The sequence below is a fragment of the Colius striatus genome, chromosome 3 (assembly GCF_028858725.1).
Source record: "Colius striatus isolate bColStr4 chromosome 3, bColStr4.1.hap1, whole genome shotgun sequence".
Lineage (NCBI taxonomy): Eukaryota > Metazoa > Chordata > Aves > Coliiformes > Coliidae > Colius > Colius striatus.
Window position 1 is genome coordinate 34445057 of NC_084761.1, and position 13074 is coordinate 34458130.

General features: G+C 44.3%; 1 protein-coding gene across 4 annotated transcripts in view; it reads right to left on the bottom strand.

The window, feature by feature from the left end:
* Positions 1-1391: 1391 nt before the first annotated feature.
* Positions 1392-13074, bottom strand: part of ZNF827 (zinc finger protein 827) — a 113502-nt gene continuing 101819 nt past the window's right edge. Inside the window, exons 11-15 of one of the 4 annotated variants that reach the window (XR_009818506.1) lie at positions 11809-11975; positions 8685-8876; positions 8411-8588; positions 6941-7426; positions 5456-5543 (exon numbers count right to left, since the gene is read on the bottom strand). Coding sequence is in view for 2 of the 4 variants with exons in the window: in XM_061993766.1 (XP_061849750.1) it covers positions 4736-5543; positions 8411-8588; positions 8685-8876; positions 11809-11975 (1345 nt within the window). In the remaining 2 variants the exon portion in view is untranslated. Of the gene's footprint in view, positions 5544-5901; positions 5993-6884; positions 7427-8410; positions 8589-8684; positions 8877-11808; positions 11976-13074 lie in introns of those variants that run through there. The other 3 variants (XR_009818505.1, XM_061993766.1, XM_061993768.1) reach the window with 3 other exon arrangements.

The window sequence follows — 13074 nt, forward strand, 5'->3', positions numbered from 1 at the left end:
AGACAGCTGTGTTCCCACTCCTATGCCAGCCAAGGGGCTCTGACTTGCTCCTTACACCACCTCTGCTTAACTGGACATGTGAACCTACACCTTAAATGAACTGTTATAATAACTTCCAACAGAACTGTCTCATGAACCATTGTAATAACTTATAGCAGAACTGTCTCAGATGGGCAGAGGTCTCTCTTAAAATCATCAAGATATAATCAGGGCTTGGTGGATCAGTCTCTTCAATACCTTTCAAACAAAATGAGAGAATCTGCATGGTGGTCTTAAAATTGCTGGGATAACTATTTGTCTAGCGCAAAAACAATGCCATGTAGAATATCACTGCTTTCTAGTGCAGGAACAGCTCAAGAGGAGAGAAAGACCACCTCTTCTTCAACAGCATGTACCAACCCCACATCAAAGCTGGAGATGCCATCCCTTCACTTGAGCAGTCACTGCCAAAAGGAGGAGCAGCAGCAGATTCAATGCACAGAGTACTGATGGAGTAAAATTAGTATCCACACCCCAGCATAAATAACTGTAAGGATTTTTCAGTTGATTAGACCTTAACACTGCCCAGCTGCAGGCAAAGGGAAATCCACATGTATTTACTGTTAGCATGAATTTATCTGAGGATCAGTTTTATCCAATGAATACCCAGATTATTTTTTTCTCGGTTGGTGTTTAAATACTCTAACTTCCCTTTAGAATGTAAAGAATCTTTTCTTATTCAGTGGAGTCAATAACATCTTTGCTTCTTGGAAATTTGTCTGCTCTTAGGGTTTCATTCTCTAGCCACCTCTGTGCATTTTAATTATTAATCTTTGGTTAAAAAAAAAAGCGCCTTTTCTACAGCATTTATGGTGATATGCATATGTGATATTTTAAAAGTAGTTTTCCACTGCAATCTTTCAACATACACTGTTCCTTTCTTTGCTCTGTAGCTCCTTTTCAAGAAAGCGTTTTCCTGACTTCATTGAGGCTACCCCCAAGCAAAGCCAGGCTCACCAAACCGCTGCCTAAGGATCTCATTTTCGCACAGCCTGAGGAGGGTAAGGGCTGGAGAGCTCCATCCTGCTCCTGCCTGAGCAGACTCCTCCACCTTCAGTGCTGACCTGGCAGGTGGCTACAAGTGCAGAGCCTGCAGAGAGAAGTCCTGTAGCCACCCTTGCAGTATCTGTTGTAGTTCCTCATCAGTAGTCACAGCCAGAGCTTTCCTTTTCAATTCCAACCACTGATAATGTCTTACCTTTTTTTCTTCTTGTCTTGTAGGATAATCCTTTTCCCCCAGATCAAGCCTTACCCTCCAAACTGAGCCTAAATCTATTTCAGGTGAAAAAAAAGAGGAAGGAAAGCCAAAAAAGAAACAAGAATATAGCCAACCTTTTTAATTAGAGTATATTGTACTTCCAAACTGGATACACTAGAAATTGGCAATGCAACATAAGATGCAAAGGAATATATCAGTTACTGTCAAAATGACCCTGTACAGCCTTATAATGCAAAAAGCTTTATACAATACAAATTTTTATTAATGTACACAAACCTTGACAGAATGATATTTGAACATAATACAACAAGTTAAAAAAAAAAAAGACAGAAGAAAGAAAAAAGTGCTGAGAACTTTAAACTGAATTACCAAATGGGAAAAAACAGTCTAGCTTCCACTAAAGAATGCATAGTGAAAACCAGGATGAGATTAGCTTTATTGTGGCGGGGTGGGGGGGAGGAATTTGTCAGAACTGTTGGTCATTATTCGGTCAGGGGAACCTCTGGGGAACATTCCTTTCTTTAGCCTTGAAGCGCACACCAATGGTTTCAATATGCACCAGCTCTGATAAATACTGTATTTCTTTTTTTTTTTTCCTTTTTCTTAAAAAAATAAACCCCTCCTAACATGGTTTTCTCTCCTTACAGCGAATAGTTCTGTAACTCGCCAGGAAGAATTCATTCATCCTTTCCAAAGTGCTAAACGAATTTCCCAGGTACGGTGGAACGTTGTCGAGCGCGTGGCGTTTGCACACTGCCAGCTCAGCCCTAAAAGTTCCAGCCCTATTTACTTAAACTGCTGTTTGGTTTACACAAAGTCTCCTAGCGCCACTCCTTCCTCCTAGGCAGCTGCACTTTACCTGTCGGCTCGGAAAATAAGCTTTTTGACTTGGGAGTGTTTGCTCTTCTATGGTGGGGTCAGAGATATATGCATTGGGCGTGTTTTAAAGAACTGGTACCATTTCTGGATGCAGATTGCACACTTCCTGCTGTCGAGATATCCAGGTTTTTTATGCTTTGAGTATTTAACTAATACAGCACTTTCTATTTCGTTTTGTACTCTGGGGCGTGTGGGGAGGACGCGGGTGTTTGCCTGTGTTAACCAGGAGCTGTGGTGAAGTAAAGCGTGGCAAACGGGGCCCTGAGTTACCTCGGTGGCTTACAAAGGTCTGTACTTAGTTTGGAACTGATGGCTTTGCTTTACTGCGTAGACAGAGGGCAATTCCACGCGCTCGTTAGAACCAAAACTGATTGCTGGAATGTAAACAAAATGGTGGGACTTCTCTGTCCTTTAATTAATAATTCCACATGATAACCTGCTACTATTTTGGGTCTTTCCCCCTTGTAACTAGCTTCTGGTATGTTAACAGGAGTGCACAGATTGGGACGTCTTCCCCAGACTGGAAGAGTTTGGTCATGGAGTGGAGAATGTTTGGCCGTCTCAGTGCAAAACAAATGTAGAAACCTTGCAAATAGGTCAAATGATGCACGTTTTGCATCGAAAAAAAGGTATTTCTACACAAGCTTCATGTAAGAACTAGTGAAGATTGAGTTATGGTTCTGAGCCCTTGGGGACCAGAAATGCCTTCCTGAACTGGGGTGTTGCTTTAGTGCCATCACGAACGAAGAGGGTGGCTCCAACTGGCCCGTCGCCTCCCTCACCATCCCACAACAACCCACAGCAGCAGAAGTTCCTTCAGGACAGCATGAGGGTAGGTGAATAGTTCGATGTGACTCAGGGCACTTCCTACAGTGGCTTGGCCAAAGGATAGAGAGGGGATTCTGAGAAAAGCTAGGGCAGACATTTCTAATGCCTGATGAAAGACAGTGAGATCCGAATTGGAGAGACACTGTGGAAAAGAATCCTCCAGTAAGAAAGCATTCCTGTAAGTCACATGATAGTTTTGAAATGTTTCATATTTTCTACTGCCAATTTTCATGCAGAGTATTATTAATCCTAATCTTCCTTCCTGGGTATTAAGTTGTCTAAGAAACACAAATCAATTAACAGTCAGTTAGCTTCTTTTGATCACTCTTGGCATTTTGAGATCAACCAAGGTTATACAACCAATCTCCGTCTGCTCCTTCCTGCAATAAAGTGCTACATATAACACGTCATTTTAATGACCACAAGTTTAGGAGTGTTAAATAAGTACAAAATTAGCTTCCTAGCAGTGTACGCTCTAGCCGCCATCAACACAAAAAGGAAGAAAATATTACTAATAACATGGAAGGAATCGACAGGACCGCAGGATTTGCAAGTGTAATTGAAATACTGAGGGTATAAAAGAGAACTGTATGGTTCAAACAGCATCATTTTAGAGCTTTATATTTGAAAGAAGTTACTGGTACCTTTTCACATAAACAGTTATCTTACCTTCAGCCCACAGATTCTTTATTTTTTCCACTTTTTAACATTTTTTTTGCAAGTGAGAAACAAACTAGTGCAAGACTTAAAGCACTGTGCAAAACTGCCTTTTTTTTTTTTTAGTCTGAGTATTTATACCCAGAATTTACCCATACCCTTGTTTTAAATCCCCTTGTTGGATTTTTTCTTTTTTTTTTCCACCATAGAATCCGTTATACAAGTTGTTCCTGCAAACTAAAAGGTAACCACTGCATAATACAGTATATCTATCTATATAATAATGTTTATATGCTCTTTTAAAACAAAAGATGTCTGTTGTTGCCCAGATGCAGGTGTTTGTTACCCCTACGTGACAGTTAAGAGCTGGGCCTCCTGCGTGGGTGTTTAGGCCTGCCCACGCTGCACACCTGTTTGTGTGTGTGTGAGTGTGTGTACACACTTTTCACTGTTGTACTCTCATCCTGTAGTGCTGAAAGCAACTCTTTCTTTCCTCATCAGTTCTACCCCAAATCCTCAAACCTCGACAACTGAGTACGAGGCACCAAAAGACTCAAGGAGGCTGCAAACAAACAGCGCTGAGGTAACACACCGCCGCACCCCGACCTCAGCCTCCCACCTCCCGCAGTGCCGTGCTTCAGGGGGTGACAGAGGCGAGGCGGGCGGCGAGTGTGTGGGAAGGGGAACAGAGTAACAACTAAATAAGCCAATAGAAGGGATGTGCAAAAACAATGTCATGGCACGCTAACGCGCAGGTTCGCTGTCACGCACCCGCACAAAGCCCCAAAACAAAATGCATCAATATGTAATCTTACAAGTGCTGATTGCCATTAAGGACACTCTTTTTTTTTTTCAGCTTAACAAGACAAAATAGTTTCTTAGATAAGAGTACTGGGAACATGCCTCTGAAGGTAGAAGTATGCAGTAGGTCACCTCTTGAAGATTTAATAAAGCAGCTTTCATGTCAATGCAATAAGTATACACACAGAGCCATTTTTCTAAACCTTACTAACGATATAGTACAAGTGTTCATTACCTCTTGGGTCTACGTTTTGCAGCAATGTATACCTGCTGGGTCTGGTGGGGTATTTTTGGTACAGAACGTAACTGCCCTCAGACAGTTTCTGCCCTTTCTGTTAGTCCAAGGTAGGCGAGGAAGGAGTGTTTGGGTGAAGAGGCGCCTCCCGGTGCAGTCTGAGGTCTGGGCGGATGGAATGTGAGATCGTAGTGGTTTTTGGGGAAAAACATGGTTAAAGGAATAAGGTGGGCAAACTCTGAGTTCCAGTATTTATCAAAGCACAGGGATGTGCCGTTGATGGCCAAGGCTTTCACTGCCAGGTTTGGCTCTGCCCCGCTGCCGTGTGCAGCTGACATAGCCACTGTTTGCAGAGCCTGAGAGGCAGACATGACTGAGAGGGGTGACAGGAGGTTTCTGGAACTGGTCACTGGTAGGAGCGGACTGGCTTCCTTGGAGGTTGAATACTGGCCCTTCTTCTCCTCTTCAGAGCAGTCCCCGTTCTGGTGCTTCTTCACGTGGCGGCTGAAGACAAAAGGGTGGGTAGTCTTGAACAGGCACTCGTCGCAGCTGAAAGTCTGGCGTGGAGCATGCTTCAGTTTCTTGTGCAAGTTGAGATTGTCTTTGCGTTTGCAGCTGTAGCTGCACTGGTCACAGTGAAAAGGGCGCTCGCCGGTGTGGACACGCACGTGTTCAATCAGCTTGTTGGCGGTCTTGGACAGGTAGCCACACTGGTCACACTTGTAATGGTTGCCAAGGCGGTGCTCTCGGATGTGCATCTCCAGCTCCAGCTGGTTGGCTTTTACTGTCTGGCAGATCCGGCACTTGTACTCCATCTTGTAGTGAGTCTTCAGGTGGCACTCCATCGCTGCAGGGCGGTTAGTGGAGTAGATGCAGAACGGGCACCTGGTAACACAGCAAGGAAAGGCAGGGACAGAGAAAAGAGAAGTCACTCAGCTTGTAGATCCGCGATCCTCATTTAACCCTGTCGCTCAATCCTTTTCTGACCTACTAAAGAGGAGAAAAAGGCACCTGATTCTCCCTGCAAAGCCTCTTTTGCATACTTGGTTCACCTTGCCACATCTCTACTTAGAGGAGGTTTGCCCGCTTAGCAGCAACAGAGCTCACGCGTTCCTAGGAAAACACTGATTTGCTCTGAAGCAGCATCCCTTTAAGCTTCTGGCTTACCTTGATGGGGAAGGTTCTGCAAGGCAGGCCGGGTAGTGCAGAGAGGGTGACTGATTCACGGGTACTTTGTGCAACGACATTCCTAGTGTTTGCACGAAGTCGCTTTGGCCATTTTTTCCATTAAGAAATGGTTTAAAGTGAGTGTTTACAGATGAGTATGAAAGTAGCTGTTTAAGTAAAGATGGAATAAACTTGTAATACCAAATATGTACAGCAAAAGCATAGGAAATTCCTTTTGTGTGACCTTGAACAATAAGCTTGCTGGGTACCCTGCTAGGAGCAGCTGAAAGCCAGTCTGGTGGGACGACTCGTAGGGATTCCTGTTTCTGGGAGGTGAGCTAGCCACACTCAGAGGGGGCACTCGCTGGGCAAGGTTTGCCTACAGCCACCTCTGCCACGGCAGGAATGGTTCCTGTGTGGGAAGAGGACGTGGGCTCCTCTTACTCCCAGCTGCAAGTGTCCAGACCGGGCTGGATGTGGCAAAGGGCCTCAGCCCTGGCTCCTGGTCCAGGAAGGGCTGAGAAGGCTGGAGGAGGGAACGTTGCTTGGAAGGAAGCCTGAGCTGAACAAGCCTGGACACTAACAAACCCAAAATACAGCTGCTCGTGCCTTATGTAGCTCAGAGGAAGTAGGTGAGGGTAGGTATCTGCCAGGGATCTCTGATGGATTAGACAAAGCCCGCTTCCTTCCAGAACTGGCTGGTGAGCTAAAAGAGCAGCTTGAGGGGAAAAAAACCCAACTAAGATCCAGCACCTGGCTGCTCTCCTACAGACAGCTCCACCTGCTGCTGAGCCATGTCCACTCATTTAGCAGGGCTGCCAATTGTGTTCTAGTGTTTCAGATCGCTTCTAAGCAGAGATCCTCCCTCTCTCTCTCTCTCTCTCTCTCTCTCTCTCTGGTAGCACACATGGGTTTAATATTAATCTACCTTCTAATTGAGAGACTTTTGAGCACAGTCAATAATACAGGAGGACAAATGGATACTAAAACATCCAGACACTTCTCCTGATGTACATCAAGTACTCTGATCCAGAGAGGGAGCCTGGCGTGGAGGCTGCTAAGGTGATTGATTAGGTCTATTGCAACAGAGGACTCATCTGTCTATGCACACATACCTCTCCTGGGCTGGGTGCTCTCTGGATCAGAATCTCAGAATCTTTTGACCTGGAGCTGGAAGAATCATGTTTTTTTCTCTTCCCCCACAGCAAACAGGAGGTAGAAAAAGACAATTTACTTAGATCTCTTCAGGCTCTTCTGGATGCCTTAAAAAAAAAATCAGAGCTTTTTCTTAGGTGCAGCTTTCAAGGTACCTAATTATTACTTGAGTTGGGCAGGAATAACTTCTGTAGACCGAGAAGCCCATTCTGTCAGGAAGGTCTGAGTCATAGGTCATGGGGTTTTTTTCCTTGGTAAATAAAACAGATTCTGTGCAGTTTAAACCCAAAGTGCATTAGACAACTGGTCTGTACGTCCAAGACAGACATCCCGTCGTTCTGGCACACTACTTGTTTCTCTGGTCCTCTTCCCAGATTCAGTCATCACATCTCAAGTGACCACAGATCCCAGTTCATGGAACTACTGAGCTGGAGACCAGACGCCGCCTGGCAAACAGAACCAGTTTTCAAAAAAACTGCAGTGCAAACTGATAGAGCTACTTGTGGTAACATTAAACGTGGTGTGCTCAGCACCTGACCGTCACAGTGCACTGAAAACATCTTTGCTTAGTGAGAGCAACAGAAGCAGGGAGTCCTGTGCAGCACGCTACCTGGGCTCCAATGCTTCCAGCCTCTTTTCCTGCAGCAGCTGGAACAGAGACCAGGGACATGCATCTTGCATAACGTCATGTTGCCTGCCCACAGAGAGCAAGCATATGGCCCCAGCAGTCTCTCCTTCCTTCAAGGGTCCAACTTTGTCAAAAGGGCACGCTCATTCTCTAGAAACTCTGCTCTGCCCAAACAGACCTTAAAGGACACCACTTTGGCCAATGCCAGAGGGCTTTCTTCTTAAAAGTGTGTATTACTCTAACATTATGTGTCAGTTTAAACAACAGCCATCATTCTGGGGCATGCAAAGCAGGGCAGAAAGCATCACAGTTATTAATTCCTGGAGAGGACTGATGTTGCATTGGAGTCTACAAAGGTTATAACCTTTAAGGTTATAATACCATAACTGGCTGCAGAGACTGAACAGGGTTTAGCTGCTTTGAGCCAGGTGCATAATAGAGCCTGTGCTGGGTGGTCTCCTTTGCTCTGAGGCCTTGTGAAACGTTCCCCCCACCCCCTTAGTTTGCCAATACCTCAGTGTAGTGTGGCCACACTCTCTGTAGGACCCATCAAATGGTGTCTCGAAAAGGGGAAGGACTAGGGTTTGTTATAGTTGTAAGATCAGCAGATACTATGTCTGCTGCTAGGTCACCCAACTGCCTACACTAAAGGACTGGGCCTGGGATATCTAAATAAAAGGAAGCCCCAAATCTGGGCTATCAGACACTTAACCAACCCTGTCTAATTGACTTCTGCTCATCCTAGCTTCACGGTACTAGAAGTGCTTAACACAGGAAAAGTTTGTGTACTTGCTTTCCTTACTTGAGCCCACCGGTGGGGACAGTGTGGCATTTCTTGTGCTCCAGTAATTGTTCGGGTGTCTTCATGAACTTGTGGCACACGTCACACTCGAACATCCGTGTGATCAGGTGGATCTGCAGGTGCCGCTCAAACATGTTTTTTGTTTTGCAGACAAAATTACAGAAAACACACTCAAAGCCTGGAAAACAAAAAAGAGGAAGGCGGAATTCCTTATGCTGCAGTCAGAGCCACTGTGCGGGAGGCGTCGGTTTGTATTTGTCTGACAGAGGTTTACCTTTCTCTGACTTCTCTTCACTGTTGACTGTGGTCTGGCTACCAGGCACTACAGAAATGACTAGCAGGTTGTTTGAACCCTTGGGTTTTGGGAGTATATCTGCATCTTCTTTGCTGTTGGCAGAGTCACTCAGTGCTGACAGTGAGGATGAAGATGGACTGTTAGAGTCACTGGGTGTCTTCCTCTCTTCAGCTGAAAAGCAGGAATAAAGAGCAATAACTAGTACAGCAGATTGGAATCTCAATGATCCTGTTTCAAATATCAGGAAAAATATTTAAAGTTAATGCTTATAAGCGAGTCTGAAAATGAATTCATCGTCTAAGAAATCACAGTTGCACCTTCTTCCTTTTTATTAGCATTTACAGCAGTACATCTCTGTCTGTCCTAAAATCGAGTCTCTGTCTGTCCTAAAATCGAGTCTGTCTGTACTGGCAGTGGGAAGGAAGCATGCACCTCTACCTCATTACCAGTGTGGAAAAATCCCAAGAAAACCCTTTGATTAGCTCAGAGTTCAAAACCAATGAACAACTTGTCACTTGGAAAGGAAACAGAGCTGCTGTAGTTTTGAGGTGCAGAAAACAGAAGTGCCAGTAGGCCAGAGCTAAAAACTTCCCCCACTTCTCTGGGTTTACCTGGGTCCAATTGGTGGATTTGGGCAGAAGGGGAAAGGAGAATGGTCTCACTCATTGTACTAAGGAGCATCCTCAGTAATGAGTGTGGGAAATAGCAGCGTAGGATCTCTTTTTATTAGGACTTCTTATTGGAGAGAATTAGCTTAAAGCCCTGCCCTGTTGTGTAGTTGGATCTGAAGGTGATCAGATTTTCCTTATGTGTGCAAGAAACGTATTAAGTTCAAATCCCAAACCCTATCATACCCTAGAAATGAACAAGAGTAAGGGTTCTCATATGAGAGTTGCCGTGAAGCAATGAGGCAAGTATCGGCAAATCCTAGCCTCCCGTTGTGGCCTGGTTTAATCATCAGAGCCGCATTAAAAGAAGACATCACTAAAACTTCATAGTCTCTATGTGATAAAAGTGCCCCGCTCAAGGCCTCTGCAAACACCAGTACCCGTGTGCTGAGCCTGAAACTGATAAGTGGCACCTTTTAAGTCCAAGATAAAAAGGTAGGAATGCGCTCCTGAAACACGACGACACGTACTGTCAATAGGGAGGAAGACGGGGATATCACAGAGAAAGATTCACTGACCTTGGGGACCAGAGCAATAGAAATGGAATGAAATTTAATAGCACAGAGTACAAGGTTATGACCTGAAGGGCCAGTAACGAGAATTTTTGTTACAAATGAGGAGTGCTTAAGTTGGAAACACTCAAGGAAAACAAAGGAAGAGCCTGAGCAGAACATGGGATGATGAATACGAGCAATTGGTGTGGGGGAGCCTTCAAGGAAGGTAAATAATATGATCACAGGATGTTGCTGTGCGAGCTGTTTCCAGTGGCTGCTGCTGTTTTATGCTGCCACCACTACTGATTTCATTTCACCATGTACTGCTGTGATTGCATATGTCGAGAGCAGGGGTTCTTACAAGAACATATGCAGCGAGGGATTGGTACAGTAAGAAACCTGTGTTTCACATAAGAAAAGGTTCAATCTACGTTCAGAGGGGAAAGGGTTGCTCTCCATAACTACACTAAGGGAATAAATACCATGGAAGAAGGGAACAAGAGGTGGAGGGAACAAGAGGTAGACTGCTCTTTCAAACAAAGGCCAGTTTGGCACAAGAACAACCTGTGTCTATTCTGATTATCAGTAAGATGCACGCTGCAAATTTTAATCTTAACTGCAGGAAAATCTGAAGCTGCCTGTCTGTACAAGTAGTTGCTTTAAAACAATTAAACTCCTTTGAAGACATATGCCAACATCCATACAAACAGGCCTTTTATGACTTGGTAGCATCAAAGGGTAAGGGATTGAGGTCAAGTGATCTAGAAAATCCATTCTATTTTTACTCTCTGTATTATTTTCCATGTGTGTAGGCACTGGGCTGAAGCGGCAGGCAAGTGGCTGGGTTTGACAGGCTGAAGGAAGAACAAGGGGTATTTTGTCTGTCTTTAAAAGACAAGCAGCAGTGCTAATCTTTCCACCATCATGGGAAGCTACAGCAGAGTATAGCTCAGTTTTGAGCTCTGATACAAGCTTTTGGGTGGCCTTTCTCATTGTCCCTGACTGACTTCCTATAGATGAAGTGATGTTCAATGCAAACATCTCAGAGAGCAGGGAGTAGTGCCGAGTGTTACGGTGCCATGAAATCCCCTGAGAGCTTTCCAGTAGTTTGTATTTCTCATCTGTGAGCACGGACAAGTGTGTTCTTCTCTTCCTTCTCTTTTTCCATCCCTCTCTGTTTACCCAGTTTCATTCCTCCTTTATTCCTAAAGCAATTTAGCAATGGAAAACTGTTAGTAGTTTGTGACAGCAAAGTGCTTCTGCCTGGTGTTATAAGAGAAATTAATTAAGAGGAGTCTCATTTTCTTCTCCTTAAATTATGCCAGACTTCATTAGTTGGAGTAAGCATATGGACTTTGTTTGAAAACTGCTATTGCTCTTATCTTTGGCTATTAAATGAAGAGGAGAAGGGAGAGAACACAAAACTTGTCCTGTTATTTAATATAAAGTTACATTTCTGGTCTTGCTGAATCATACTATCAACTAAACATTGGCATGAAATTCCAAACAGACTGTGGAGGCAAACAAACTGAAGAGCGAAGCTCAATGTGTTGTGCATTTCAACCTCACAGACAGGTATGTACAATTAGCACTCTAAGGCACCATATCATCACTGAAGTCAAGCCAGGATTCCAATGAAATAGTAAACCACTCAGAAAAACCAAGTAATGTGGACTTCAACGAGGGAGGGGATTTGGGGGATAAGGGGAATAAGGAGAGAGAGGGTTAAGTAGACCTTTGTTTATTTTGCTAAGCTTGAAAATTGATCCGTGCTACCAGATTATTTGCCTGGCTGGAGTCCAATTCACTTCAACTTTGAGAGATCAGGCCTTAATTAGCAAGCGTTTCAATGAAAGTAGAGTGCTAATGGGAAGTGTGAAGGTTGCACCTAAAAAGCAAGGAAGAGAGAGATCACTGCAGCTGGGAGAGAGGGATCATCACCTGTGTGCTTACTGTTGACATGAGCCTTCATATCTGCCTCCTCCATAGTGACAAAATCGCATGCTGTGCAGCAAATGGAGAACATCCACTGCTCTTTATCCACATGGAGGGACATATGACTGACAAACTGGACATTCATCTCCGTCTCAAACCCACACACGTGACAACTGCAGGCAGAAGGGAATGCAAGAAGAAGCAAGGTTAAAAACCAAACCACAAGCAGAAGCGTATTTGCCTTTCCCCGAATTTCCAAGAAGAGGCTGCATGGATTTCTTCTCTTCCTCACTGGTCAATGTTTGCTGCAAAATTCTTTTGTCTGCTGAACTGCCGTTGAACTGACGGCCATGCCAACGTGATTAAGGGCAGGCACAACGCAACAATCCTGTACATGCTGTAACGTCACTAAGTAATTATAAAGTTAATTAAAAACTACAGATTCCAGATGCTGCGCATCACCTACCCGATTCCTCTGGGCAATAAGAAGCACTGCAGCTTTGCCAAGATGTTTAGTACGGCCGATACACTGACAAACGGAGAGCTTGCTGCACACTCCAGGAGTTATTTTCAAGCCCTGGAATGGTTCCCGTGCCAAACTGGGATCTTGTGAAAAACCGCCTGGCAGTTTCAGTGTAAGCAAGTGAAAATGGGTTCAAACGTTTCTTATGCTTGACTGGAAAACAGCACTCATCAGCTATGCAAATAATTAGCAGGGATACAGATTTCACAGCCAGTGCATAAACAGAGTGATATTGAGAGGCAATGGGAAGGACCCTTTAATTTAACTCCTTGTCTCACTTTGATTAGGCCATTAACATGTAAAGCAAGCAAAAAACATTTTAAAAGGCGTATACTCTGGGGCACTGTTTTGCTTTCCCAAGGGGATGGACTAGATAATCTAATCCAGCAGGTCTCATTTATTTCTTACTTCTATGATTTTGTAATTAAATCTGCTCTTGGCACTTTGACTGCAAGTGAGAGTGATCTGGTCATCCGCCTGCTTGGCCGTATCACCTCTCACAGAGCGCACAACCGTCCACACAACAAGGAGAATGTCCAAATACCCACTGTATCTGTTAATTACTCAGGCAAATTCTCCTAAAGGTTTTCTTTCTTTCATCGTGCGTGGCATTAAGTGTATATACCCCCAGCAACTGGAGGAGACAGAAACGTGCATCAACACAACAGTTCTCGGTACACTTTGTTATTTGATTTTGTAGGCTTGGCTGAAAAAATGGAGCTGTCAGAGGCAACTGGAAGCGCTTTCGA